The 26607-nt window shown below is 44.2% G+C and overlaps 1 protein-coding gene and 1 long non-coding RNA gene across 3 annotated transcripts in view; one reads left to right on the top strand and one right to left on the bottom strand.

Moving 5' to 3' along the window:
- RBP2 (retinol binding protein 2, cellular) overlaps nt 1–6607 on the top strand; it is a 28063-nt gene extending 21456 nt beyond the window's left edge. The window contains exons 5-6 of the mRNA XM_011998539.1: nt 4669–4770; nt 6327–6607. Of these exons, the coding sequence (XP_011853929.1) occupies nt 4669–4770; nt 6327–6377 (153 nt within the window). The 3' untranslated portion in view covers nt 6378–6607. The remainder of the gene's footprint in view (nt 1–4668; nt 4771–6326) is intronic.
- Nucleotides 6608–15043: 8436 nt separating this feature from the next.
- The window catches only part of LOC105552777, a 57336-nt gene continuing 45772 nt past the window's right edge, over nt 15044–26607 (bottom strand). Inside the window, exon 4 of one of the 2 annotated variants that reach the window (XR_001008069.1) lies at nt 15044–15355. This is a non-coding gene — a long non-coding RNA (uncharacterized LOC105552777). The remainder of the gene's footprint in view (nt 15356–26607) is intronic. The other variant, XR_001008068.1, reaches the window with a different exon arrangement.

Below are 26607 nucleotides of genomic sequence, written 5' to 3'. Positions count from 1 at the left end.
CACCTCAACCTCCACCTCCCAGGTTCAAGCAATTCTCCTGCCTCAGCCTCCCAAGTTGCTGGGATTACAGGTGTGCGCCACCATGTCTGGCTAATTTTATATATATATATTAGAGACGGGGTTTCGCCATGTTGGTCAGGCTTGTCGCGAACTCCTGACCTCAAGTGATCCACCTGCCTCGGCCTTCCAGAGTGCTGGGGTTACAGGCGTGAGCCCCCATGCCTGGCCTCTCTGATTAATTTCTGTTGTCCACACTTGGTGGCATGCCTGAGTGAACACCTACACACGTGTGTGAGTGTGAGAGCGTGTGTGCAACTCCTCATGCTATTGTTTTCCAGGGCTCCACATCTCAGCTACGTGGTCACCCTTACAAGCCCTCTGGAATCTCCCCACTCGGCAGTGTGGAGGAGAGGTAGATGTTGTGCCCTGTAGTGCCCAGTTCTATGCCAGCCCAGGGCAGAAGCAATGAAACCACATTGATCACAGAGTCAGTTCTCCTCTGAGGAGTCAGGGACCCCCCTCTTTCCTTCCTGTGTGTTCCATGTATTCCCAACTTCCTATCCTGGCTGATTTCTAAGAGAAGTTACAGCCCCTTTCAAAACTACACAAGCTACCCCAAAATAAAATTAAATTTAAAATAAGTAATTGATAGCCATGGAATGGATTGTGGAGTATATGCAGCCATGAGAAAGGATGAAGGACAGACTCACGCTACAACCTGGATGAACCTGGAAAATGTGCTAAGCAAGAGAAGCCCCACACAAAAGGCCATGTATTGTGTGATGTACATGAGACATCTAGAATAGGCAAATTCATAGAGAGAGAAAGTGGTTGCCCAGAGACAGGGGACAGAGGAAATGAACGGTGACTGCTAATACATAGGGGTTCCTTTTGGGGCAGGAAGAAAATCACCTGGATTTAGATACAGTGATGGTTATGCAACCTTGCGGAATAAAAGCTACTTAATTGTGTATCTTAAAAGGGTAAATTTTATATTTTGTGAATTATATCTCAATAATGAAATAAGTAATTGAAATTGGGGCAGATGGTAAGGTCAGGGAAAAGCAGGGATAGACAATGGCGGTTAGAGCCAATAATGCCATTCTGATGGCAGAAGAAGATGGAAGCCCCCAGAAGAGGAGTGGCAGACAGGAGCTGCCAGAGGAGGGGCCCTGGAGGCAAACCAAAGAACTCTTAAGTGAGGTAAAGTGCACTGAGAAGGGTTGAGCATGTGAGTACTGTCCTTCAATGCTCTTAAAGAGCTGTCATTTTCCTTTAAAAAAAAAAAAAGTGTTGGCGAGTAATTCAAACTTACAGAAAAGTTACAAGAATATAACAAAGAACACCTGTATACCCTTTACCAAGAGTTACCACATTACATTTTGCCCCTTTGCTTTATCATTCGCACATGCTTTCTCTCTAATATACAAATATTTTTTTCTGAACAATCAGATGCCTTAGTCCTAAATAGTTCAGTATGTATTTCCTAAGAATTAAGATATTCTCTCGTAAAACTGCAATATACTTATCAGCTTCTATAAGTTTAACATTGATACAGTGCCTGTATCTAATTTATCATAAAGGGCTGTTTTAAGCAATGTTAGCTTTGGAAACTGTGATAGTGGAAAGCATGGTGGGAGCCCAGGTTTCTTCTTTAATTCTGTGTACAGTTATCTGCCCTTGGAATGTACTCCTTTATCCCCTAGCTGAGAACCAAGGGCTTTCCTCGCTTGTATCCATCTCCTCAACCTGAGGATCTTTTAAGGCAATTGAGCCCCTTTTTAAAATCTTTTTTGATGCAGGGAAGAAGGGCACCAACTAAAAGCAAATTAAATTGAGAAATTTTTGTTCATTTAACTATTCTCTTCTTTCTGCTTCTTATTATTTTTCTATAGGAATAAGGCTATAATATTGTAAGTATTACCATAATTTATTGGTAACCAATTTACTTTAGGGTCAGAACAACTTTTAATCTTGCTGTCCAATATGAGTTATTAAAATAAAATATTAGGACAAGCCCCATGCACTAACATTTTTCTCCTTCCTTCTTCCTTCCTTCCACAAAATTTGCTAAGCCCCTACTACATGCCAGGGCTAAGTCAGTAGCTAGTGATAAAATGATGAATTAGATGCCCTCTCCTGCTTTCAGGAATTGCAAGCCTCCTTAGGAAGACAGACAACTAAATGAACAATGACCATACAGTGTCCATATTGATGGACGTGTGTGCACTCTGGTAGGACCATAGAAACTAAGGCAAGGAGGCAAATGGATTTACTTCAAGATTATGTTTCAACAAACAGAGATTCATTCAACAATGCTGGTCACTGTGCTGAGGCTGGTGTTGCAGAAATGAACAGCAGATACAGCATCTTCTTTCATGGAGCTTACTGTCTACTGGGGGAGACAGGCATCAATTCAACCAACATGTGTTTGATGTCTATCATGTGTGAGGCAATCTGGGAGTGAGGAGGACAGACGACACCGTCCTTGCCCAAATTGAAGACATGAGTCCTTTCTCATCTGTTTAGAGGAAAACTCAGAGTCCAAGGCTCATCATAAGAAAAAGCAAATTATTATTCCAGACAACATCTTATTCGCAGAAGAGCAAGGAAGGCAACCTATGAAGTGAGCTTCTCCAAGACCTTTAAAGATGTGAGGCTTAGGATGGTCCTAAAGGAGGAGGAGACCTTTTTTTCCTTTAGAAAACATGTAGAATTTTATTTTCAAATTAGCTTTGGGAATATGAATATATGCAGATGGTTGGAAAAAATCAAAAAGTAAAAGGTAACATTTTCTTTCTTTCCTAACCCCCAGCCACTCAGTTCTCTCCTCAGGGACAATCACTATTAAGGGTTTCTTTTACTTCCTTGCAGGAAACATGTACAAACACATGCATGCATACATACTCCCCCCTCCCTGCTTTATGCATTTGACTCTGCTCCTTGCTTTTTCTACTTAAACCATACACTACGGCTATATTATTTCAATGACTGCATAGCAGGGATGAACCATACCATATTTAACTAGCCACCCACTGACAGAATTTACGAAGCTTCTAGTCGTTTGCTGTAACAAACAATGCTGTGATGCACTGGGGAGTAAAATGAGGAGGAATAAAATTGTACATAAAGTATATAATATGGTCAAGGTCAAATATTATTTTAGAAATAGGTAGATTTAACAATCTGTAGAAAACACATTTGCACAAAAAAAACAGGCCCAAATGTACAAGGACACTGGGGAAAAAAACACAGGTCAGTTTATCACCAACTGGGTTTACAAGATACCAAGAACAGTAAACATCTGGTCCCTAGCATAATATTGTTCACAGAGGCATAATGTAGTTTGCACATACTTGGAAGAAAATCAGCTAGCATCAGGGTCATCCTGAAGAACAGCACAGACACAGAACCATTCTTCAGATGGGAATGATGTAATCATTTTAGGAAGGGCATGCCTAATTTGGGCACAGAAGTGGTCGGCCCTGTAGGACCACGTAGGGGTAGTACAGATTATAGCAGGTATTAGGAGGGGTAAAAGTGGGAAACAGAAGGAGGAGAAATTTGAAGGGTAAATAGTTTGTAAATATGTACACAGGGGTTTGAGCACTCTTGGGATTCAGCAGGCCTGCGGCTTCTCCAACCTGCTGGCCACTGTGGCCTGGCTGTTCAGCACATGGTCTGCTGCTGCCCCTGTGCTATTAACCAGTTGGCATTGCTGCTGGGAGGAACCCAAGAACCAGGAGAAGGTCCACCCATCTGGTTCTGGATAAGAAGGCAGTACTGGAGCCATCTGGGCAACTCCCTGATTATTTAGGGAGCTCCCCTGCCTTTATTGCTGTCCCACAGTGGGCAGTTCTCACAGTATGATTCCTGAAGGAAAATTCCCAGAAGCAGAATTTCCAGATCAAAAAGTATATGCAATTTTATATTTTGAAAGGTGATATAAAATTGCCCTCCAAAGAGATTTATACCAATTTATATCCCCATGTGCTGTAAGAGAGAGTGCCTGCTTCTCTACTCTCCCTCCAATTTAGTGTATTATCAAACTCTTCGATCTTTGACCATATGACGAATTGTATCTGAAAAACAAAGTCTTCATTTGCGTTTGTCTTATAATGTGTGAGGCTGAATATCTTTTTCTTATGTTTAGAAGCCATGTGCTAGGGCTCTTTCCCCCTGGTAAGCTGTTGGTTCCTGTTCTTTGTTAACATGAACGATTAAGTTAATGACATTTTTCTTATTGATTTACAGGAGCCCTTTATATATATAAGGAAATCAAATCTGATATGTTATCATGTTCCCTCAGTTTTTTGTTTCTCTGTTGACTTTAAGGTATTTTCCCCTTCCAGAAATTTTACATCATTATATAGTGAAATTTATCATCTTCTTCCCACTGATTTGAAATGCTATCTTTACCATAAGGAAAAATGGAAGAGTTGAATTCCTTAAAAGAAAACGGAGCAAGCCAAGATAAGCTGGCTTGGCTGGAATGGAGCGTGTATGTGGAAAATGACATTGGAAAGATCTTGGCTCCCTGAGGCTGAGGGTTCTGCCCTTTGAGCAAGCAGGACCCTGAAATGGCTGCAGGAATTGCAGCTGCAGGTTTAGATGTGTTCAGTCCCTCAAGACCTTATGTTTGATTTGCTTGGGAATCTGTCTTTACAGTCACTGGTCACCTGGGAAGGTGATGTCCTTGTGTGTGTGCAAAAGGGGGAGAAGGAGAACCGCAGCTGGAAGCAGTGGATTGAGGGGGACAAGCTGTACCTTGTAAGTACTGGGGTCTGCTCAGCTCCTCTCCATTGTGCTTACACACACTACCGTGGTCACCTAGCCAGGCGCTTTGACAAGAAAAATGGCCCTGCACTCCTACCGCAAGCTCCAGCCAAATGCATGTGGTCATATAGTCAGGAAGCCATTCCCATCTGGCTCGGGGGACTCCAGGAAGAAATCTATATGGCTGTTTCTGTGAACAGCTGCAATTCCAAAGAAAGTTCGGAATGCTGAGTTAGGAAGCAGAGATCCAAGGAGAAATACAGGGAACCTGCTAAAGACCAGCTGGGGAGAAATGTGAGCCACAGAATTTAGATGCCCTGGAGGAGGGTGGGACAGGGCTTTCTCATAATGATGGGAGCCTGGGAGAGGGAGTGGGGTAGGGAGGAGATGGGACCCACTCTGCCTGGGAACTGCCACAGGCATTGACCTCTCTCCATAAGATATGTCCTCCTGACCCCAAAATATTTTAGGTTAATTTGGTACTAGAACAGAGCAGTAGGAATAACTGATATCCTTAAATATCTTATACCTGTTGAGACAGCTTAATTTTTCATTCTTCAATCTTCAAGGCACTTTTTGGGTTCAGCATTCAAATGGCGAAAAATCTTTCACTCCTTCATCCTTTTTCGCTCATTTGTAAATGAATGGCCCATTCAGCGAATGGCTCTTCATTCATTAATTCACTCACTTTGGAATCAGGCAGGTACCTGGCTCCAATGTCAGTATTCAGGTAGCCACAGCGCCCTTCACAGCCAGCCTTGCTTCACCTGAGATCTTTATTTTGAGGGCAATGTCACCTCATGATATATGGGAGGCATTCATCGTGTTTTCCACTGATGGCTTTCCCTACCTGCACTGGTTTGGATGATGGATTTTTCTAATTGTAATACAATCCCCAGTGGTCCCTGTGGCTTAGACAATGGATTCATAGTCAACTGCAATGATTGTGGTGGTCCTTCCCACACTCATGTTTTTCCCTCCTCCTTCGAGGATGAGTGAGGGTCAAATAAGGCCTGGGGCTCCCTCGATCTGGATGAAAAACAGGACCTTGTTGGCTGCAAAGGCAAGCCTGGGAAAGCCCTTCTGCACCTCACACCCTGCAGGTACCTGTGCCACCACCAGCCACTATTCTAATCACCAGAGGCCAGAAAGCCAGGTTAGAGGGGCAGCTCACCGGCCAGCATCTTTTCAGGCCCTTACCTTCCAAACACTTCTCCGCACTAGGTCCTTTCCTTCCTCATGGCTTCGCTGCCTTTTATAAATTAGGCCATGTTACTTTAATCATGGGAGTAGGAGAAATCCTGCCCAAGAGGGTCATTTCTTTGCATTTTTCATTTTTATAGTTGTTCAAGCTCCATTCAAGGGTCAAAATCAAATTACTGCTACGTGCAGGGTGTGCCTGCTGATTGGGTCTGTGAGATGCACTTTGCCCAGAAAGCCTAAGTGTCCTCTTTATTCCAACCTCCCACCCCCAGATACCAAGGGGGCTGAGAGCTGGGCAGAAGAAAGGCCTGGCTTGTTAGCCCCTCACCCACTTTCTGACGTTGCAGGAGCTGACCTGTGGCAACCAGGTGTGCCGTCAAGTGTTCAAAAAGAAGTGATAGCAACGCGGGAGGCCTGCCAAGCACGAGCTCCCCACTGCCCACACTGAGTGTCTACTGGCTTTGAGAAGCAGCTGTGGAGACCTTCCCACTCTTAACAGAGCCCCATTAAGGCATCTGGATGGGTTTTACAGAGAATGCGTATGTAACAGTGATAGACATATTCTCCTCCTTTAAAACCTAGCATTAAATGGAAAAACAAAAATTACTCCCATATTGTGAAACCCTTTTTATCGATCTCCATTTATTTCTAGAGCTGTCAGTTTTACCCACAGACAGAAGAGATGACTGTCTGTGTGGTTTTTGCATGTTTATTAATTTGTTTTAGTTTATTTTATTTTGTTTCTTTTTTCTTAGCTTGTTTGTTGGTTTGTGGGGGACATGGCAGGTGGGGAGGAGGGTATTTTACCTAGAAACATTCTGTGGCCAACACAGCATCTGCTACTGATTCTTGAACATCCTCATTTGAGACTCATTCCTTTGGATAGCACATTATTTCTCCAAAGTTCTATTTTAGGATACATATGCCTCCCAGTCTGCACCTTGCCCTGAGCAGCCTGGGCAGAGTTATTGCAACAGATCTGCAGTGCCAGCTGCTCTTGGCCCAAGCCAGCCCTCTGTCCATCAGCCCTGTGCTACAGAGGGGGTCACTAACCACACATCTACTCAGGCTTAGTGTAGCTTCTCAACTACTGCCACATGCCAGGTGCCACCAGCTCTGGGGCCAGGAGGCCTGAGTTCAAGTCCTGCCCCTTCACTTCTTAGCTGGGTGACCATGGGCCTGTCATTTAGCCTCTCTGTCCTCATTTTCCTCTACCATGATATGGAGAAGAGATAAAACTATCATCTCCTCCACTGGGCCACTGTGAGGATTAAGCAATTTAAAACATGCAATGTGCTTGCAATGGGCCCTGGTATGTGGTAAGGATTCAGTCCCTGTTAGCCCTGGTCCTTCTGCTGAGTTACCCCCTCCACAGTCTCAGAGGTACTGGTGAGCAGATGCTAAATAGATAGGTCAATACTTCCACAACCTTCTGGTGCCTTCAGAACATTACGTTCATTATTCTGAGCAGAATTGTATTTTGCTGCTGGGTACACAGATGGAATAGCGCACCTGGAAGGACAGAGTGGTTAATGCAGACAGATTTGTGGTGGATCATTCACGGGGTCCTAAGTTCATGGGGTCCTGCAGGTAAAAGGCACATCCTTCATCCTTCTGTCCCACCATGAGGCAAGCATTCCCTTTGTAAGGCAGGTTTATCCCCAGAGGGGTAGCACACGGTGTTAGCACACTTCGGTATGATTTGAACGATCAGATCTTTTCATTGATTCTGAACATCCTAAATGGGATTAGGGGAATGGATAGAAAGGCTACAATCCAGCCATGTGGCCCAGGGCCAGCCTTGGTTCAAGCCCTTTGATCAAGCCATCATGCCATGGGCCTCCTGGCAAGCTGTGCTCCCAAACAATCATGCCATGTTCCTGCAGCAAGAAAGCCAGAAAAGTACCTGGCTGGAGCCTCATGTTGGCTGGGAGAACAGAGGAGGCAGGGTTCTCTCACATGCATGGCCTTTTTGGTCAAGTCAGTGAGAGGTGCTGGGGAGAAAGGGGAGCTTCCTGAGGAAGTGCAGACCCCCTCTCCTGGGGCAGACAGGGAACCAAGTAGAGGTACCGATGAAGTGGACCCTTTGTCCCCACCTTCCTAGAGCTTCCCCAAGAGCCCATCCCCACTCCTATCACTCCTGCCAGGCTTGCCCTTGCTCACCACAGGCTCAAATGACCTCTCATCTGTCCCTCAAGAAAACCCTATTGAATGAGGTTGTGTCTGAAGCCCACTGGGGACTCACTGTAAAGTATTCCGTGCAGGTAAGGGGTTAGTATTTATTAATGATTTTTGATCCTGGGTTTTGCAAAGTGTATTCTAGGAGATATTAGTCCCTAAGATTCCATGAAAAGGTTTATGGTCAAATAAATTTGGAGAACTATATCCCCTTCCTAGAAATTCATAATGAGAATTAGCATTTTTAAAGCTCTGACAAGTCCTCCAGCAAAGACATCCAGTCTGAAACCGTGGAATCCCCTTCACCCAGAAGAGTTCCACATCCACAGGGTGCTTTGGAAGCAATGAACTCATTCCCAATATGTGCACACCACTTTTTCAATTATACATGGCAGCAATATACTTTAAAACTCTCATTTTCCAAGTGGAATAGTCTCAGTACATTTTTTCCACAAATGAAAAGTAACTGAATGAATTAGTTTACATATAGTATGAAAGACTCGTAGTGGCTGTATTCATTCTACTGATAAATTCTTTTTCAAAGAAGATGCATCTGAACTCAAAGTAGTACAGTTTTAGGGCCCATTGAAAAGCCTGGGCATCTGTTTTGGGCCAGAGCCTTCTTTTCATTCCAGCACTCACTGTGGATAGGATAAGTCAAGTTGCCTCTCATATTTCTGGTCCCTCAGCCTGTTTGAGAACCAAACCATGGCAGGAATGCTTCACTCCAGCACCAACAAGCCTAGTCGGGAGTAGAGTAGAAAAGATTAACTTTTAAGACCCATCTGGGGCTTATACTGAGGACAGGGCAGGCCAGTGGGAAGCACTCTTGGAACCTCAAAACCCCACCTCTAGGGAGTATCATGAGAGACATTGGGGTTAGCTCTTAACCAGTGGGGCCTGTTCTTGAAAGTTAAAGAAAACCTGTCCTTGAAAGTTAAAAAAAAAAAAAAAAAAATCCAGGCTCACAAATGGGCAGCATTGCAGGGTGGCTCAAGCTTGGACTTTGGCATCAGCCCTTGGTTTGAACATGGATCTTGTCACTCTCCAGCTGTGTGACTATGCAGCAGTTACTTCCCCTCTCTGAGCCTCCCCTTTCTCATCTGTAAAGTGAGCATTATAGAACCTGCTGCATAGGGAGTCATAAGGATTGAATAAGACCCTGTTGTACAGTGCCTGAAACAATAGTCAATTCTCTCCCTATACACAGATTCTCCTCCCCAATCCCATATATTTGTCGATATTAATACATATATGATGATGTGATGATTTCCTTCATGAAAACTCTTTGCTTTCTAAGAGTTTTAATACTGAGATCACTTACTGTAGTCATTTCCAAAGGTGAAGATCAAACAGAAGGACTTATTAAAAACACAAATTCCTGCCCCCTTCCCCTGTTCCTCTAATCTGGTTCTGAGGTCAGGGACAGGGGTCTGGAATCTGTACTGTTTCAAGCTCCCCAGGCGAGCCCTCTGCAGGTGTTAGCAAGTACACTGGTAAACCCTGCCTCATTCATCCAAAGCATGATCTTTTTAAACATATTTACCCACATACGCACACCCACATACTTAAGCAAAAGCCCAAGTCCACCTCCATAGGTGAGTAAAGTCAGTGGTCAAAGGTCATGTGAACCACACACACATCTTTCTGCTGATGCAGTATTAGGGCCCCTGACTGTGTCCAGTGAGTCTTGTAAGAGAAGCGACATCACCCTCTCTAGAGCAGCTTCATAATAGGGGAGATGTTTAGCCCCTGGATAATGGCAGTGGGTGATGGGAACAGGGTGATGGGAACAGGTGGAGAAGGAACCAGCACAAGCAAAGGCACGAGGCAGAAAAAGGCAAGGAGGGTTGGGGAGAGGTGGGGTGGGGGTTCTTGCCCATGGTGGAAGGCAGGAGGACCAGGATCTGGGGGGCTGTTCTCTCAGGTTTGGGTAGGTCATGAACACTTGTTTGGTCTCAGTCAGTGCACCATAAGAGCCAGATCTTCTCAGGAGAGTGATGTATCTGGGATTCTGCGGCTCAGAAAATGATACCCCAAAGTATGGCACTTTGGTGTGCTGAGTACTTTGAACTAAAGGATATTGGAAGACCTCAGAATCAACCTCAGAACCATGGTCTCTTTGACTTCCTGCTTCCTAACTCTCACCCTTCATTTCTCCCCCAAAGAAAGTCACAGAAACATAATTCCTTGTCCCCTAGGTGAGTCATAAAAACTGGAACCCTTCTCCCCCAAAGCAAGCCATGAACCCTGGAAATACTACTCTCATCTCCCCCTTTCTGTCTAGAAGGTGGCCATAAAGAAATTCTCTGACCTACCCTTATCTGATATTAGATCATAAGACCCTCATTCCGGAGGGGTCCTGCATCATACCCAGAAGGAAGAAATGCTACAAAAGAGAGGCCAAGAAGAACCTGAGCAGACAGGCCTTGCTGGGTTTTCCCATTCAGTCTATTACTACTGGATTATACCCTTTTTGTCCAATACAAAAAGAGTACATGGCTATCTACTCTTCATCATCAAACCTAAGCATACAAAGTTTCCCCTGGGTCTTGGGGTCTACATTTTTGAAGTCTCCCATATCACATAAAAGTTTGATTAAATAAATGTGTTATGCTTTTCTCTTGTTAACCTATCTTTTGTTCTAGGAGTGTGGTGGGGAGGAAAGATGTCACTCCTTTTTGTCCCTAGGAGGACATGAACCAGGAATGCACTGCAGTCATTGTTGACAGGACAGATGAAGGTGGGGAGAGGAACCCAAGATCAAGTATTTCAGGGGAGAAGCAGTGAAGGTCCCATATGAGGGATAGGGAGTGGTCACAGGAAGGAAGGGAAGAATAAGAGAGGTGCTTTAAGGAGCTGCCACACTAGGCAGGGCTACACAAAGCTCACAAAGGAGATGAGGGCATAAAGATGGTTGTGGGTGCGGGGACGGGGGAGGACAAATACACACAACACAGCTCAGCAGTGGTAGAGGGAGAGGGGGATGCCAAAGGGAAAATCACGTGTTGGGTTAAGCCTGTTGTACATGAGGTGACAGAGCAATGACTGCAAAGGCCAGCATGCTCTGTCTCCCTCAACCACTGCCACCCTCCAATGGCTAATTGTTACCCCCTTCAAGAGTCCAGCTGCTGCTGCTGGCTGAAAAGGGAGGAAGGTCTTGGCTGGGGCCAGAGCGGATGAAGCAGTGACTGCCAGTTTTAAGGCTGGGAGATGATGATGTCACAAGGGATAAGGGGAGCAAGAGAAGGGATGGGAGGGGAGAATGAGGGAGAAGAGAAAGGAGGAAGGAGGAGAAGAGAGAATGTTGTGGGGATAGGAAAGGAAACAGGGGAGAGGTGAAGAGGAAGGGATGAAGGGGTAGAGGAGGAGAGAAGATGGGAAAGGAGAGGAAAGGGTAGGAGGAAAGGGAAGTGAAGAGGAAGGTAGAGGAATGATAGAGGGAAGAGGAAGGGAGAGAAGAGAGAAAGAGAAAGGAGAAAAGAGCAGAGGAGGAGGAAAGAATGGGAAAGAGGAAAGCAGGGAAGAGGATAAGGCAAAGGGAGAAGAAAGAAGAGGAGAGGGAAGAGGAGGGAGAAAGACTGGAACAAGTAAGAAGAGGGGAGAGAGAGAAGAGAAGCTTGGCAAGAACACCTGCTCCTCACCAGCAAGGACTGAAAAGAGGAGCAGATGGGAGCTATGTCTTGACTACCCAGGGTTCACAGACCACAGTCAGAGCAATAGCAACTGAGACACACCCCAGGGGCTTTTTGTAGCCTCTGTTGTTTTTCTCTCCAAAGCACAGGAAGATTCATTTTAGAACAACTAGGCAATTAAAGCAGAGCTAGTGCACCCACAGGAGGCTCATTCTGGGCCCTCAAGTGGTCTTCAAGGCAAGGCATAGATCCAGGTTGTAGGAGTAATCCTTTGTTAAGCACCTCCTCTGTCCTTATTTGAGCTCTTTCCAGGACTAGGATGTAGGTGCCCATTTAGACCAGGTGAAATACTCAGCCAAAGCCCCATATTTGGTAAGTAGCAGAGCCAGAATCTGAACCCAGGGGTTCTGTCTCCAGAGTACTAAGGCCCTCCACACAGGAGGCAACCCCGGGCAGGGACAGGGCAATCCTTCCCCCAGCAATCTCCAGACGCCTGGCATCTTCAGAGACCTCTAATTCCATTTCTTCCCAATCATTTGAAACCAAGTGTGTTAGACAGTTTTTGCATTGCTATAAGTACCTGAGACTGGGCAATTTATAAAGAAAAGAGGTTTAATTGTCTCACAGTTCTGCAGGCTGTACAAGTATGGCTCCGGCATCTGCCTCCAATAAGGGCCTCAGGCAGCTTATAATCATTGCTCAAGGCAAAGGGGGAGCCAGTGATGTCACATGGTGAGAAGGGGAGCAAGAAAGAGTCAGGGGGAGGTTCTGGGCTCTTTTAACCAACCAGATCTCACAAAAACTAACCAAGTGAGAACTCACTTATCACCAAGGGGATGGCGCTAAACCATTCATAATGAATCCATCCCCATGATCCAATCACCTCCCACCAGACCCTACATCCAACATTGGGAATCACGCTTCAACATGAAATTGATGGGGTGGGGGTGGTGGGGACAAACATCCAAACCATATCCCCAAACTTTATTTTTCTGAAATTAGCATTCACTTTAGGTCTCCTTTGAGACCAATGCCACTGCAGACAGGTGGTCATCGAAAGTCACTTGTTTGCATTTTCCCTTCCTGGAGCGGAGTGGTGGGGAGAGGTAGGTCCCACCTCTGTGCAGAGCCTAACAGAGCTGACAGAAGGACTGGCCTCCTGGAGCTGAGTCTTCCACTTAAATCTGCTCTTTTCATTCATGATTTGTGATTGGTTAGAAGGGCAGGGATTGGGGAAATTTAATTTTGGCTCCCTGATTACAGATCCCTGTAGACAGATACAATTAGAATCTGGGGCTTAAGAAAATTAAATAGAAATGGACTAGACAGAATTTTCAAGAACTTTAAACATTTGATCACTACTTTTCTGGGGCTGGTGCTCACTGTAATTGCTCCTCATGCTTCTGGCTTGCTAAAGCTACAGAAAGCAAGGGAGGGCCAGAGGAAAGCCTGTAAAAGACGAACAAAATCCCACCTTTGGGGAATATTACAACGGGAAGCCTACTCAGCCAAAAAAGAGCTTCCTAAGATCCTATCATGGGTCAGGTGCTGTGTCAGAGGTTAGGAACACAGAATGTATGTGTCTGAGTCCCACCACAGAAACAGAAACCATGCTAGGCATTTCACACAGAGGAATTTAGTACAGGGAACAGGTTACACAGAAGATGGAAAGCTGAGGAGCCAAATAGGAGATGGTGAAGCAAGTCAGAACTTAACAACATCAGAAAGCTGCCAATTACTAGATAGAGGGACACAAGGAGGAACGTGGTGTTTTCAGAACCCAGAAGCCAGGGCTGCCAGGCCGGACTGGATCATACAGAGGAGCTATCAGGATCCGGCCACTGCACTCCAGCCTGGGCGACAGAGCGAGACTCCGTCTCAAAAAAAAAAAAAAAAAAAAAAAAAAAAAAAAAAAAAAAAAAAAGGAGCTATCAGGGAGACACAGCCACTACCAAAAACCCCTGAAAGAGAAGAGGGAAGAAGAGACAGAGGAGCATCCTGGCTTCTCCTTTATTCCCACTTTTTCATCTCCCATCAGTGCTCCCCTTGGTAGAAACTAGCCAGAAGCCTGCCACTGCCTGGGGATCCTGGAAAATGTAGTTCCGGGCAGTGCAGAGCAGAAAGCAGAAGGGAGAGAAAGGCATCTGACAGCAAACAGGCATGGAGAAGCACACAGGCAAGTGGCCCCAACCCCTGTCCTCAGGAAGCTCCTGGTCAGCCCATCACAAGGATGCATGAGAGGGAGCATGCAGGAGGCTGGCTGTAGGAGCCCAGAGGAGTGGCTTGCAGCTGAACCTGAGTGGTAAGGTTTCCCATCAGCACTATCGCCTGACCTGAGGTTTAAGGACTAAATGTGATTTGGAAAGGTCACCTCTGAAGTAAAGGGAAGAAGGGAAGGGGCCATCACAGCTAACACCTCCCTCCTTGTACCCTGAGGCATGCCAGGTACTTTACAGGCATACATGATCTCTCTGAGTCCTCAATACAGCCTTACACAGTGATATGAGTCTCACTGTACAAACGAGACTGATGCTTAGCAGTGTAAGATAAAAATGCCCAGGAGACAGGCAGGACATCAGGGTTGGAGTTGAAATGCAGTTTCATGGAGCCCAGGCTCTTGCTGGCCTCTCCCTGTGCAAGGGGCTGCCTTACTGTTATCATCCATCAGTCTTTGGGCAAATGTGACCTTTTCCAAATGCAGACAAACCTTAATCCAAATCTTAAAGGACAATGAAGTTAATAAGAGAAAGCACTTATTGAATTGGAACAAAAGACTATTTTATTAGCCTAATTACTTTTAACTCCTATTAAGTGTTTCAAAGCTCAATGGAAGTGGTTACTTTTATTAAGGTTCATTGTTTTAAGCTTAAAAAGCAATGTTTTCAGACTTAAAACTTCTCAAGAGCCCAGGTCCTTTGCCTCGTTGCAGACCCCCTGGCCTAAGCGAGCCAGGGGTGTCACCTATCTGTGGCCAGGTGTGAGTGTGAGCACACAGGGACTCTGAGCTTCCTCTTTACAGTGTGCCTCACACTTGCAATTATTTAATGATCTGTAACTATTGTTAATTGCTGTTCCCATCCTCCCGGGTCAGAAACTCCCCAAGGGCTGAGGCAGCCCTTGTGTCCTGTTCTCCTTCCTGGTGTCTCTGTCCTTTGCCCGTCAGCAACACTCACAGTTAGCCAGCCCATTTATCAAGCACATGTCAGTGCCAGCGCCTGTGATAGATGCCAGACATTTCTTTCATCCACGTACTCATTCAAGGAGCATTTATTGATCATCTAGTATGAACCAGCCCCAGTGGCCAGGCATTGAGGAAATCATTGGAAAGTAAAAGAGGCAAGTTAACCTCTCAACACAGATTTTGTTTTTAAACCTCACAGTCTTGCAGGTGTCATTGTCCTCATTTTATAAACAAGAAGAGTAAAGTTCAAACATGGTGAGCAGGTAGTACAAAACCACACCCCTAAGAAGTGACAGGGCCAAGACTCATCTCTTCCCTACTCAGCAGTTCCTCTCCTCCTTGCTGGGTGGGGTGGCAGGCAGAGGGAGAACCTGCAAATTAACTGGAGAAATTGGAAGACCCAAAGTCAATGGTTTATGTATTTCTCGTTAAAATAAGAGAGTTCCCTGTAATCCACTAGCCACAGAGGAATGATATTCTACTTGTAACATGCTCTACACAGTGCCTGGCATGTAACAGTCACCCAATAAATTGTGGCTAAAACAATAGTCTATCATCACTCTCTTGTTTCAAACCAAAATGGGACCATATTGCTCTTGTGCAGTGGTTCTCAACCAGGGACCATTTTGCCCCCCAGAGGACATTCAGCAATGTCTGGAGACATTTTCAGTTGTCAAAACTGGGGGTGGGGTGCTACTGGCATCTAGTAGGTAAAGGCCAGGGATGCTGCTAAACATCCTACAACATGCAGGACAGCCCCAAATGTCACTATTGCAGAGGATGAGAAGCTGGTATTGTGGAGACTTTTCCTGGGTTGTTGATTATTCTTTGATAACATTATTTTCAGTGGACACAGAGTGATTGATCACATGGCTGATGACTTCCTGGAATACATTAGTTTAAAAGTCTTTTTTTTTTTTTTTTCCTGGCCTTATAATCCAAGAATAGGATTAATCTTACCTCATCTTAAGAGACTTCCGGACAGTTGCAGCTGTCTACGAGATTTCCGCCTCGAAGGGCTTTGGGTGTTGCCACTGTTTGGCTCATTCCACTCCCCCTGGGTCGTAGTGACTTTCAGGGAGCCTAGAAGAGCTGGACAAAACCTGCTTCTTTGCAAAAAGAGTCAGGGTTCCAAATATTTTGTTACAATTTTTTAAAGATCACTCTCTCAAAGTTCTTTCTCTCTCATATCACAGACCTGGAGGCCCTTTCTTAGCCCCATTGTGACCTTTGGGGAATGTTAATGCATTTCTAGCTCATGGAAACCCCGGAAGCCAGTGTCGTGTGACATGAGCCCAGCCGGATTAGAATGATTTCAAATCTTTTTAGGATTAAAGAACAATGGCCTTGTCAGAAATGTCAGGATAATTAGAAAAAACAGTGCTGCTTTCCCTAATCAGGATGAGGTTCTGGGGGCTGTAAAGGCATCAGCCAGGAAGCAGCTCCATTTTCTCTAAAACATGAGGCCCTGGAAGACCTACAGGGTCAAGACTCTTGCCCCTGATACTCCACCTTGGCCAGAAGTGGGAGTCCTCAGTTTATCGTCTGCCAATTATACCTCAATAAAGCTTTTTAAAAAAATGTTTTAAGTCAGGACTATGAGGGGAACCTGGTTATCTCTGGCTAGAGGGATAAGGAGTTCAATAAAAGTCACAGAACTAAAGCCATGAAAGCCTCAGTGGTCATCTGACCCTACTCCCCTCTGTGAGAAGCCAGAGAAGAGACTTGCTAAGATTACTTAGTGATGGGGGAAGCTGGGACTCAAATTCAGATTTTCCTCTCTTGCATTCCTGACCCCTTTCCAATGACAATGAGGTCTAAGGAAAATAGCCACCACACTGAAAGCCATGCTGCCCTCTCTCGGGTTCGCATGCTTTCCAAACCGGGAGACATTATGAAGCACTGCACTGGGTTCAGGGTAACTAAAAGAACCATCTTACATTTATGAAGTGTCTGTCACTTGTTATGGCACTTTCATATTTGTTATCTTATATAATCTTTATAAGAACCAGGATGGAAAGGTAGTATCAAAATCTCAATGACTGATGAGGAAACCAAGGCACAAAAAGGTTAATTTGATTTTCCCTGGTCCAGGTGGCTAACAGCGGAGCTGGAACCTCAACACTGTTTGCCCAACCCTAATCCCCAGACCTTCCCCCGCTCCTTTGGGTGTCATATCTATTGCCCGAATTCCAAGGTCCCTTTTGAGAAAGCCCCACTGGTGGTCATGTGGAGGTTGAATCGTATCCCATCTGGCCTATGTCTCAGTATCCAGGGCCCAGGATCTGTGTGCAGGGCTGAGGGGCTATGGATCCTCTCTAGGAGTCTCAGCTTTGACACCGAGTCATGTTTTGAAAGTACATATATAGTAATAAAGGTAACCATTTTTGAGTACTTACTGTGTGTCAGGCACAGAGCTAGACCCCTCCCATGCATTTGCTCATTTAGTCCTCACAATAACTCAGTGGGGTAGGTACCGTTTTTATTCCCATTTTACATCAGCAGCTCTCTGATGCTCAGAACACCCAAGAACCTGTCCACATTTCCCAGCTGTGGAGCAGCAGAGCCTGCAATAAACACAGATCGGAAAGCCCCCCTTGCTTTATGCAAGTGCTGGTTAATGTCCTACTGTTAATAGGACTGTTACTAGCACTACATTTCACAGTGCAGGAGGGAAGAGCGTTGACTAATGAGGCTTTCTCAGGAATTCCATGTCAGGTAAGCTTTCGTTTGTTAAGCATTCACAGGATGCAGAGCCCTCTCCAGGCTCTGAGATCTGAGCTGCCCCCAAGTCAGAAGCAGAGGCCCAGTGTCCTTTGAAATCCTGATTCTACTCAGCTCCTTTTTTCTGAGCTCCAGGATGTGAAAATGATACATGTGGGAATAGTGGGCTCCACTATATTCAGGCTTGTGTTCTCTTTATGGGTGGGCAATGTGTGGGCATGAGGCCAGGAGGGAATGATGCCAAAGAAAACTGAGGTTCTTATATGCCCTGGAGATGGGCTCTGGGTGGGTGAGCAGGTCAGACCATGAGAAGAGGCACTTGAAAACAAAGAAGAGGGCGAACGGTTTTTAGGTTTTGCCCCCATCGTGGCTTTCTGGATGCCAGGAGGAATTATTGGCGAGCATCCAGCTGGACCCCAATCAGTGATGCTGCTGACTTTCTGGAACCTGCCGTTTTGCTCCTATTCACTTGTCTTTCATTTTTTGCCGTCCATCACTCTGCCGTAAAAAGAGACCTCTAACGGACTGCACAGTGACATCCTGCTCAGGTGGTCTCCCAGCCCTGCCCTGCCTCTCCCCTGCAATATTTCCTCAGATGCAGCGGCCAAGGCAGGCCATCCTCACGCCTGAGAAATCACTGAAAGGGGAATCTGGCTGAGCCCCCAGCTCCCAACCACAACCGTTTCCCTCCCTACTTTCAACTCTGCTAAATAAGAAAGCTGGCTCAGGCATGGTATGAGAGATACTATTGTGTCCTGCCTCTCAGAAGCAATGGGCACCACTTTACAAACCAGTTGGCATGGCGACTGAGCCAGGAGGATGCTTTCAAAATGAGCAATTTAACGTAAAATGATCCTTGCATTTTTAACTGAATGTCACATTCCCGTAATTGTAGGACAGCTAATTGGGTAATTGTTCAAAATGTCTTATTTCTGTTCTCATTCCACTGAATGTGTATACACGCAGGCGCACACACACATACACACAGTCACACTCACGATGGGCTATGTTACTAATGTCATGGTTACCGATGACCAAAATCATGAAGAGTTTGGCCTCAATGCTGGACAGTTTTGTGGCTATTGATTCACCAGCGTCATCACTACCTAATTTTGTTCAACCCAAGACACAGGCCCTTGTTCATTCCCCTCCTCTCATACAGAGGATGCTTGTGACTTTCAAGACATCAAACCTGTACTCTCACACACCCACTCCAACAGAGGGGAAATCTGCCTGATCAGGAGACTCTGACTTAGGAAAGTTATGGCACGGCTCTGCCTATGTTTTTGAATTCTGAAGCCCCAGGCTAAGCATATGTCTAGGGTTTATTGTATAGCCATCTTTTTTTCAACATTAACTCTGTGAAAAGCACACGTGTTGTCATCTGAGACAAAACTGCCTGTTCATTTGTTCTGATTTAATCCTGGATTCTGTGGCATCCATGCTTGGTGCCTGAACTGGAATCCAGGTTTTGAATTCACTGCTTTGGTATACTAGTTGCCACAAAATATTTTTTGTTGTAAACATTGCTTCTGAAACTGTAATCTGGTGAGCAATTCAGTTTTGCTGAGTTCCTATGTTAAACTGACTTTAGAGAGAAGGTATCCACCATACTCAGGACAGACTGTCCCTCCAAAAAGAGCATGGAGGACTAGTTAACTCATCTTATTTTAAATTCAAATTGCTGCTCTGAATAAACTAGAAGTAACCACATGTGCTCAACTTGTGTTTCAGCCTGGGGCAGCAGACTGAGTCTGCTGTTTAATTGTGCTGAAATCCAGAGATGAAAAGCTGGTAACCAACAGTCTGTCACTGGGAGTGGGTAATGGAAACCCCCCTCCATCTCAGATGACAGACACCATTCTGACCTTTTATTGCTGATTGCGAGCCTTTTGAGTGCAAAGCCTTCTCTTTTGTTCTGATTTTCTGACAACTGTTTAATCATGTTCTGTTCATAGAAATTACAGTAAAATACTCTTATTTCTCACGTATCAAACAAGATAATGCACATGGAAAAGCAAGTTCTGGAAACGAATAATAAAATCCTAAACCTCCCAGCAGTAGTGAAATCCTGAAGTATGCTGAAGGCTAGGTGTGTACAGATTGGAAGGCATAGAAGACATTCATCCTGCCACAAATATTTCCAAATACATTTGCCCTCAACCCAAGGTCCAATCATCAATAAAATAAAAGTCCAATTTTAACAGCACAATGGAAAAACTTTGAGTAGGGAACTGACATTTATTATCTTTAACGTATATTATTTTATCTGATCCCTACCATGGCCCTATAATGTATGTTCCATTAACTCCATTTTATGGACAAGGGAATCAAGGCTAGGGACGAGAGACAATTCCCCAAGGCTGCCTGGTCAATAAGCTGCTGGGTGCTGACTCTCAGGGCCCCATTCTGGTTTTCAAAACATTTCAACTACCACAACTCCAGTGTCCCATCGGCTGCCTTCCCAGCTGGCCACAGGTCGCTTCAGGCCAAGCAGCTGTTCCTAAGACGACCTCAGGGCTCGTGGCTGAAGAACTGTCCTAAGGACAGGCAAAGTGTTTGGCCACTCACTAAGAAGCAAACATAACCCAGTCTCCTTTCTTCTGGGTCTTCCTCATCCCACAGTGCTTCAGGTACCTCAAAAGCCTCTTGGCTCAAGGAAGGCAGATAGACAAGCTTTTTGCTTTTTTTTTAGAGAGGGCAAAGCATTTTTGTTGTTTTAAGTAAAAGTGATACATATTTGATGTAAAAGATAAACTTCAATGCAATACAGAGAAGTGCAGAGAATGGCAAAAAATTAGAACGTTGGTAACATCTTGGCAGACACGCCGTTGGGCACTTTTCTGAACATAAGCATGTGATCATAGGTGTGCAGAAGAGCCTCAGGAGGGTCTTCCCTTTCATGCTGTTCCATAACCTAATTATTCTCACTCAGAATTAGAAAGTGCAGGTATAATTCCTTCTTTTTTCAACACCGTGTGGTATTCCACTTTTTAAATTACCAACCAATCCCTGACTGTTTACATTATTTTTGCTAACTATTACAAACAACAGTGGAACAAACATCCTTAAAAATAGATGGTTTTTGTCTGTTTGTTTCTTGTATATCTTGATTATCTCCCTAACCATTAATTCCCAAAAGCAGTGAGTTAACCAAAAATCTAAGACCTTTTCTTTCTTTTCTTTTTCTTTCATTGCCATAAAAACCGGGACAAAAACCAGCTGCCTCAAAATGGCCAGAGGAGATTTTCTCCTATTCCTTGGGGGAGTTCTTCATCTATTCCTTACCTTCTACATATTGCTTGCTTTCATATTTGTGATATATACCTTTTTATTTTGCTCATTATAATGTAGGTGGCTCTGAAAAAACTTTCTTTATGGACTCCATCCTGTTTGTCTTCTCCAAGTTCTAGAGGCTGGGGTAATTCAAGTCTATCCAATTTTTTGTAGCCTCAGGGTGCAGTAGGGAGGAGAAGAACTCATTTGTAAGTGACATGAAGCCTGAAGGACTTTGCCTCTCTCTCTACTGGGATTTTAATAAAGTCCACAGGCAGCTCCCCCGAGGCTGATAAGGGTCCCTCCACTCAAGAAAAGAACCTGAGGACTGGTGAGACCTATACCTACTGAGGCCTTTCTAGGATAGTTAGGGGCTTTTATTTAAGGCTTTTTGTTTTGTTTTCTTTTTTAATTTTCTACAGAATGCCTGTTCATTACCTGCTGTTGCCAGATTTAGCCATCATCATCAATATTATCATCATCTTCATCCCAGGACTCCCAGTTACATTTGAATTTCAGAAAAACAAAAAAAATTTTAGTATAGGTATGTCCCAAATGTTGCATAAGGCATCCCCTAAATACTTACTCATTGTTTATCTGAAATTCAAATTTGACTACATATCCTGTATCTAAGCTGGCAGTCTTACCTCAGTTCCTTTGTCTCCAGATTAGGATATAGTCATGTGAATTCTCAGAAGTTTTTTCACTTAACTTCTTCCATCAGAATAGCTTACTGGAAACTTTTACGGGTCATGGTAAGTCAAGCTAGACTTCATTTTATTATTCGATCACCACTTTTTGAACTTCATAGCATGAAGTTGTACCCCTTTCCTTGACTGGCAGCTGCTGGGGTGAGGGGTGAGGGTGGGGCTAGAGGACAGGAGCTGGTTTAATTTTTTTTTATTGTTTAAATTCTTTAATTAAGTACTCCTGAAGGGCAAATGTGCAATCTAACTTCATTCTCTATCCAAAGCTCAGAAACTCCACTATGTATTGGAGTTTTTTGAAAATGTAATAGGGAGATCTAATCCATAACCCCGAACAAATCTCCTTGAAAATCTATTTTCTCTTCTTCCTAAATCTCGTATACCCCACTCTCACTGATGCCTTTCACTAGCTAAAGGCCCTCAAAATTCTCTCTACTCCCAGCCATCTCAACATTTTCTCCCCTCATCTCCTCCCTTCCTTCTCTTAAATCTTTATTCTACAGACTGACTTCCTTCCCTAGAGGCTAAGTTCTTCCTCTCTTTCTTCTTTCTTTTCTACTCTCTTGTCCTTCTCTACTCAATTAGTTCTGCCGAAACAACTTCAAACTTGCTTGGTGTGGGGCAGGGTAGAGAGGAATTGAGGTAGGGATAGAATTGAAGCAGGTGGAAAATTGGTGGGTATTCTCATTGGTGGACTGAGGGAGGGAAATGTCTTTGAAATCTTTTATGTTAATAATTGATCATTGATATCCCATCTCATAGCTCAGTGGTGGACTTCACAGTTAAAGGGTTCAAAGTCACATAGCTAGCCAGGGGCATAGCTTAAACCCAGATCTTTGGATTCCAAAGCCTGGGCACCTTTTATTTCATGATGCTGCTTTTCTCACATTTTAGACATACATTGTAGTAGAGATATTAATTCAACATTCACTACCTAATGGCAGGTGCAGTGGTCATGGTGATGGATTCCCCAACATCTAATTCTTCCCTCTAGTATTAATTTGCTAGGGTTGTCATAACAAAGTACCACAAAGTGGGTGGCTTAAACAATAGCACTGTGTGGTCTCACAGTTCTAGAAGACAGAAGTCCAAGATAAAGGTGTTGGCAGGATTGGTTCCTTCTAAGGACTGCGAGGGAAAATCTGTTCCATGCTACTTTCCGGGATTTGTCATTCCTTGGCTTCTGCTGCATCACCCCAAACTCTGCCGTCATGTTCCCTGTTCTCCCTGAGTGAGTCTCTGAATTTGCCCTCTGTATAATGACACCAGTCACAGTAGATTAGGGGTCCACCCTACCTCATTATGACCTCATCTTAACTAATAACAACTGCAATTAGTCTATTTCTGATGAAGCTCACATTCTGAGGTACTGCGGGTTAGGACCTGCAATATGAATTTTGTGGAAGAAAACAATCCAACCCATAGCAACCACAAGAGATTGACATAAACCAGTTATGTTCTTCCCTTCTTGCTAGTCACTGGTTTAGAAGTGGGCATGTAATTTAGGGATAACCAATAAGATTTGAGTGGAAGTCTTCCAGAATCTCATAGGAAAGGCTTCCTGGGTCCTAAAGAGTCACACGAATAGGCTTCTTTCTCGAAGCACTGTCAAGTCTGGGTGTGATATCTAGAACTGCTACAGCCATAAGGTCCCTATCCTCAGGATAAACCAACACAGAGATGCACACAGAACAGAGAGAATCACAGAGCAGCCAAGTCCCCCTGATAATGTTTTCCAGATGCCCCCACCTGTGGAATTCCTATCATGTTAACTAATATGTTTTCCTATTTCTTAAGCCAATTTGAGTCAGAATCTTCTGTTATCTGTGACCAAAAGCATTCGAAGTGATATCAACTAAAAAGACACTACTAAGTAGGTAAAGTTAAGCCAATTTGAGTCAGAATCTTCTGTTATCTGTGACCAAAAGCATTCGAAGTGATATCAACTAAAAAGACACTACTAAGTAGGTAAAGTATAAATATCGTTCAAAATTCATTCAGCCCATCAGCTTTAAAATGATACAAATCATAATGATTGGCATTATTTCGAATTTAGTACGTGAAGTGAGACCAATTAACATATTATGCGATACCATTTTAAATTTTCTTAGCTTGAATTTGCAACAACAGAAAAAGCACAGTTGTTTTTTAACTCAAGTGTGCATTAACCTCACCTAGGGGGCTTATTGAAACAAATTACTGAGCCTCACCTACAGAGTTTCTGATTTAGGAGATCCAAGGTGAAGCCTGAGAATTTCCATTTCTAACCAGTTCCCAGATACTGCTGGTCAGCATACTACACTTTGAGAACTTCTGTGATACTAAAATAAACTTTTGTGTAGCCAAAACAGCCTGGGATATGAGATCCTTGTCTATGTGCAGGGTCTTAAAAACAACTGTAAAAATCATCATCATTATGGTGTATCCGCCACATACATACACTGCACTGAATGTTCTGCATTCCTTTAGTCACTTGTCACACTGACTCCTTGAGGTGGGTTTACCAATCTCCTATAGATGGGGAAACTGAGGCACAAGAGCTAAGTTACTCATCTAAGGGAAAGAACCATGATCCAGTCCCAGGCCTGTGTGACTACTGGTCTTTTTACAAAATATTTTCCCATCAGAGACAAAATACAGAGACAAAATACTAGCTAGAACTCAGGTTGATGCAGCAGGACAACTGGGAAATTACTGTGTGCCATAGCTTGAAGAAAAAGGGCATCTCTGCCTGAAATCAATCACCCTCAGCCTGGGAAGCGAGTGGCTCTTTGCTGGCTCTTTCCCCTGGGGCAACTCAGTCTCCTGCTGGAAGAATCTGCCTTGGAGGAGGAAGCTATGGGGCTGACGGCGGTGCTCTGCCATTTCTTCCCCCACGCTGTGGGTGCTGCTGGCCCATGCTGCCAGCCACGCCCTATGCCTGCTGATCGTGCTTTGCCTCTCGCTGCCATACAAGTCAGGGCTGGCACCTCATTTTCCACTGCAGAGACAAGGCATTGCCTCCTGGAGGCCAGAGGGAAGACAGGAAGAAATCCAGGGAAGCAGACCCTGTCAGTGTCTGGTGAGTCCCAGGATCTGAACCACTTCCTGAATGGGCAGTTTATTCTTATGTGAAATATCTTAATCATCACAAGGAATACAGACAAGGAAGGCAAGTCCATGCTGGATTCCTCACTCAGCAAAACAACCCCAATTGTGCAACTCCTCCAAGAAGGCAGCTGAGAAGTTACTTCTTCTTGTTGTTGTTGTTGTTGTTTTCATTGCTCTGGCATTTGAGCCTGACAGAAGTCATAAGACATTATTCCTTGAAGAAGCTGGGATATGGCAACAGGTCACTATTCATTGGAAGCTATTGATAAACCTGATGTGCCAGGGGAGAGCAGAGATTGGCACCTCTGGCTAAGAACATTCGGGCACCAGACCCTGAGAAATGATTTTCCTTCAAGAAAGGACAGTGCCCCCACCCACCACACAAAACTTTACTGGGTAGGGGGTTGTGCAGGGAGGTAGGGGGAACAGAAAACACCTTGACTTCATCATCTTTCTCCTCCCAATACACTCTTCCCTAAGGCCCTCTTTCCACTGAGGAATGGACCACCGACCCAGGCCCAAGGGTCTTAGAGGATCTTCCTCCTCCCACAAACTTTCATATGCAACTGCTTGTTGAACTCTGCTGATTTGTCATTTCTGGGTGGGAGTCCTTGAATGAACGAGCTGAAATTGGTACCCATAGCAATCCTCTGACCCAAGCTCTTCACTTTAAAGAAGATTCCAAGGAAAGGAAGTTAACTTGCCCAAGCATGAAATGGTTACGGCTAAAGTATGCCAAAGACAGACCCCACTGAGGACTGGTGCTGGGAAGAAGTTGGCTAGGGGACACATCTGACCCAGCTTAGGTTTGTGCCTACATTTCCTAAAGAAGTGAAGTAGAGGGGAGGAGCAAGACACATGTCAATGAGGGTCAAGGTGAAGAAACCAACTGGGAAGGAAATTAATCTACATAGAGTTCTACTTTAGTTCTGGGAGCTGAAAGCTCAGCTTTAGTCACTTGTCAGTACTGTAAGCTCAGCTTACCTCTCACTCTCCTCAGGACCAGATTTTTACCCTTATTTTACTAATGAGAAAATTGAAGCTCATAGAGGTGAAGTAATTTGCCCAATAATACATAGTTTATACCCAACAAAGCCAGAATGAAAAGCCAGGTCTCTGTACAATTCTCTTATGTTCATACCTCCTTCTCTAATCAAATCCCAACCCTACCCCCGATAAGGTCAAGCCAGGATAACCAAACCAACCTCCTACCGGGTACCCCACCTTGGAAATCTCTGCAAGTCAGGCCACCTCTATATCACCACTAGATTGTTTTTCTCAGAACCCCCTTATTTAAAGTAGTCAGAATGTTGTATAGGTAGAAGTATGTAATATGTAGACTTTCGTGTCTGCCTTCTTTCACTTACCATAATGTTTTCGATAGTCCTCCATGATTTTGTTCACTCCTTTTTTTTTTAACTGAGTAGCATTGCATTGTACAGACATAGTATAGTTTGTCCATTCACCAGCTGATGGGCATTTGTGTTGCCTCAAAGTTTTTGGTTATTATGAATAAAGCTTCTATAAACATTCCCATCCAGGTCTCTGTGGACATATATTTTCACTTCTCTTGAGTAAGTACTTAGAAGTGGAATTGCTAAAAATTACATTAAGTATATGCTTAACTTTATAAGAAATGGCCAAAATGTTTACCAAAGTGGCCTTACTATTTTGCATTCCTGTCAACAGTGTATGAAAGTTCTAGCTGCTCCACATCTTTGTCAACACTTGGTCTTGTCTTTTAAATTTTAGTCATCTAATGAATATGTGGTGATGTTTCATTGTGGGGTTTTTGTTCTTGTTGTTGTTTTGTTTAGTTTTTTTTTTTTTTTTTTTT

This window comes from Mandrillus leucophaeus, unplaced genomic scaffold (genome assembly GCF_000951045.1).
Source record: "Mandrillus leucophaeus isolate KB7577 unplaced genomic scaffold, Mleu.le_1.0 Scaffold573, whole genome shotgun sequence".
NCBI lineage: Eukaryota > Metazoa > Chordata > Mammalia > Primates > Cercopithecidae > Mandrillus > Mandrillus leucophaeus.
The sequence above is the reverse complement of the archived record's forward strand: the minus strand, read 5'-3'. Positions and strand labels throughout refer to the sequence as shown.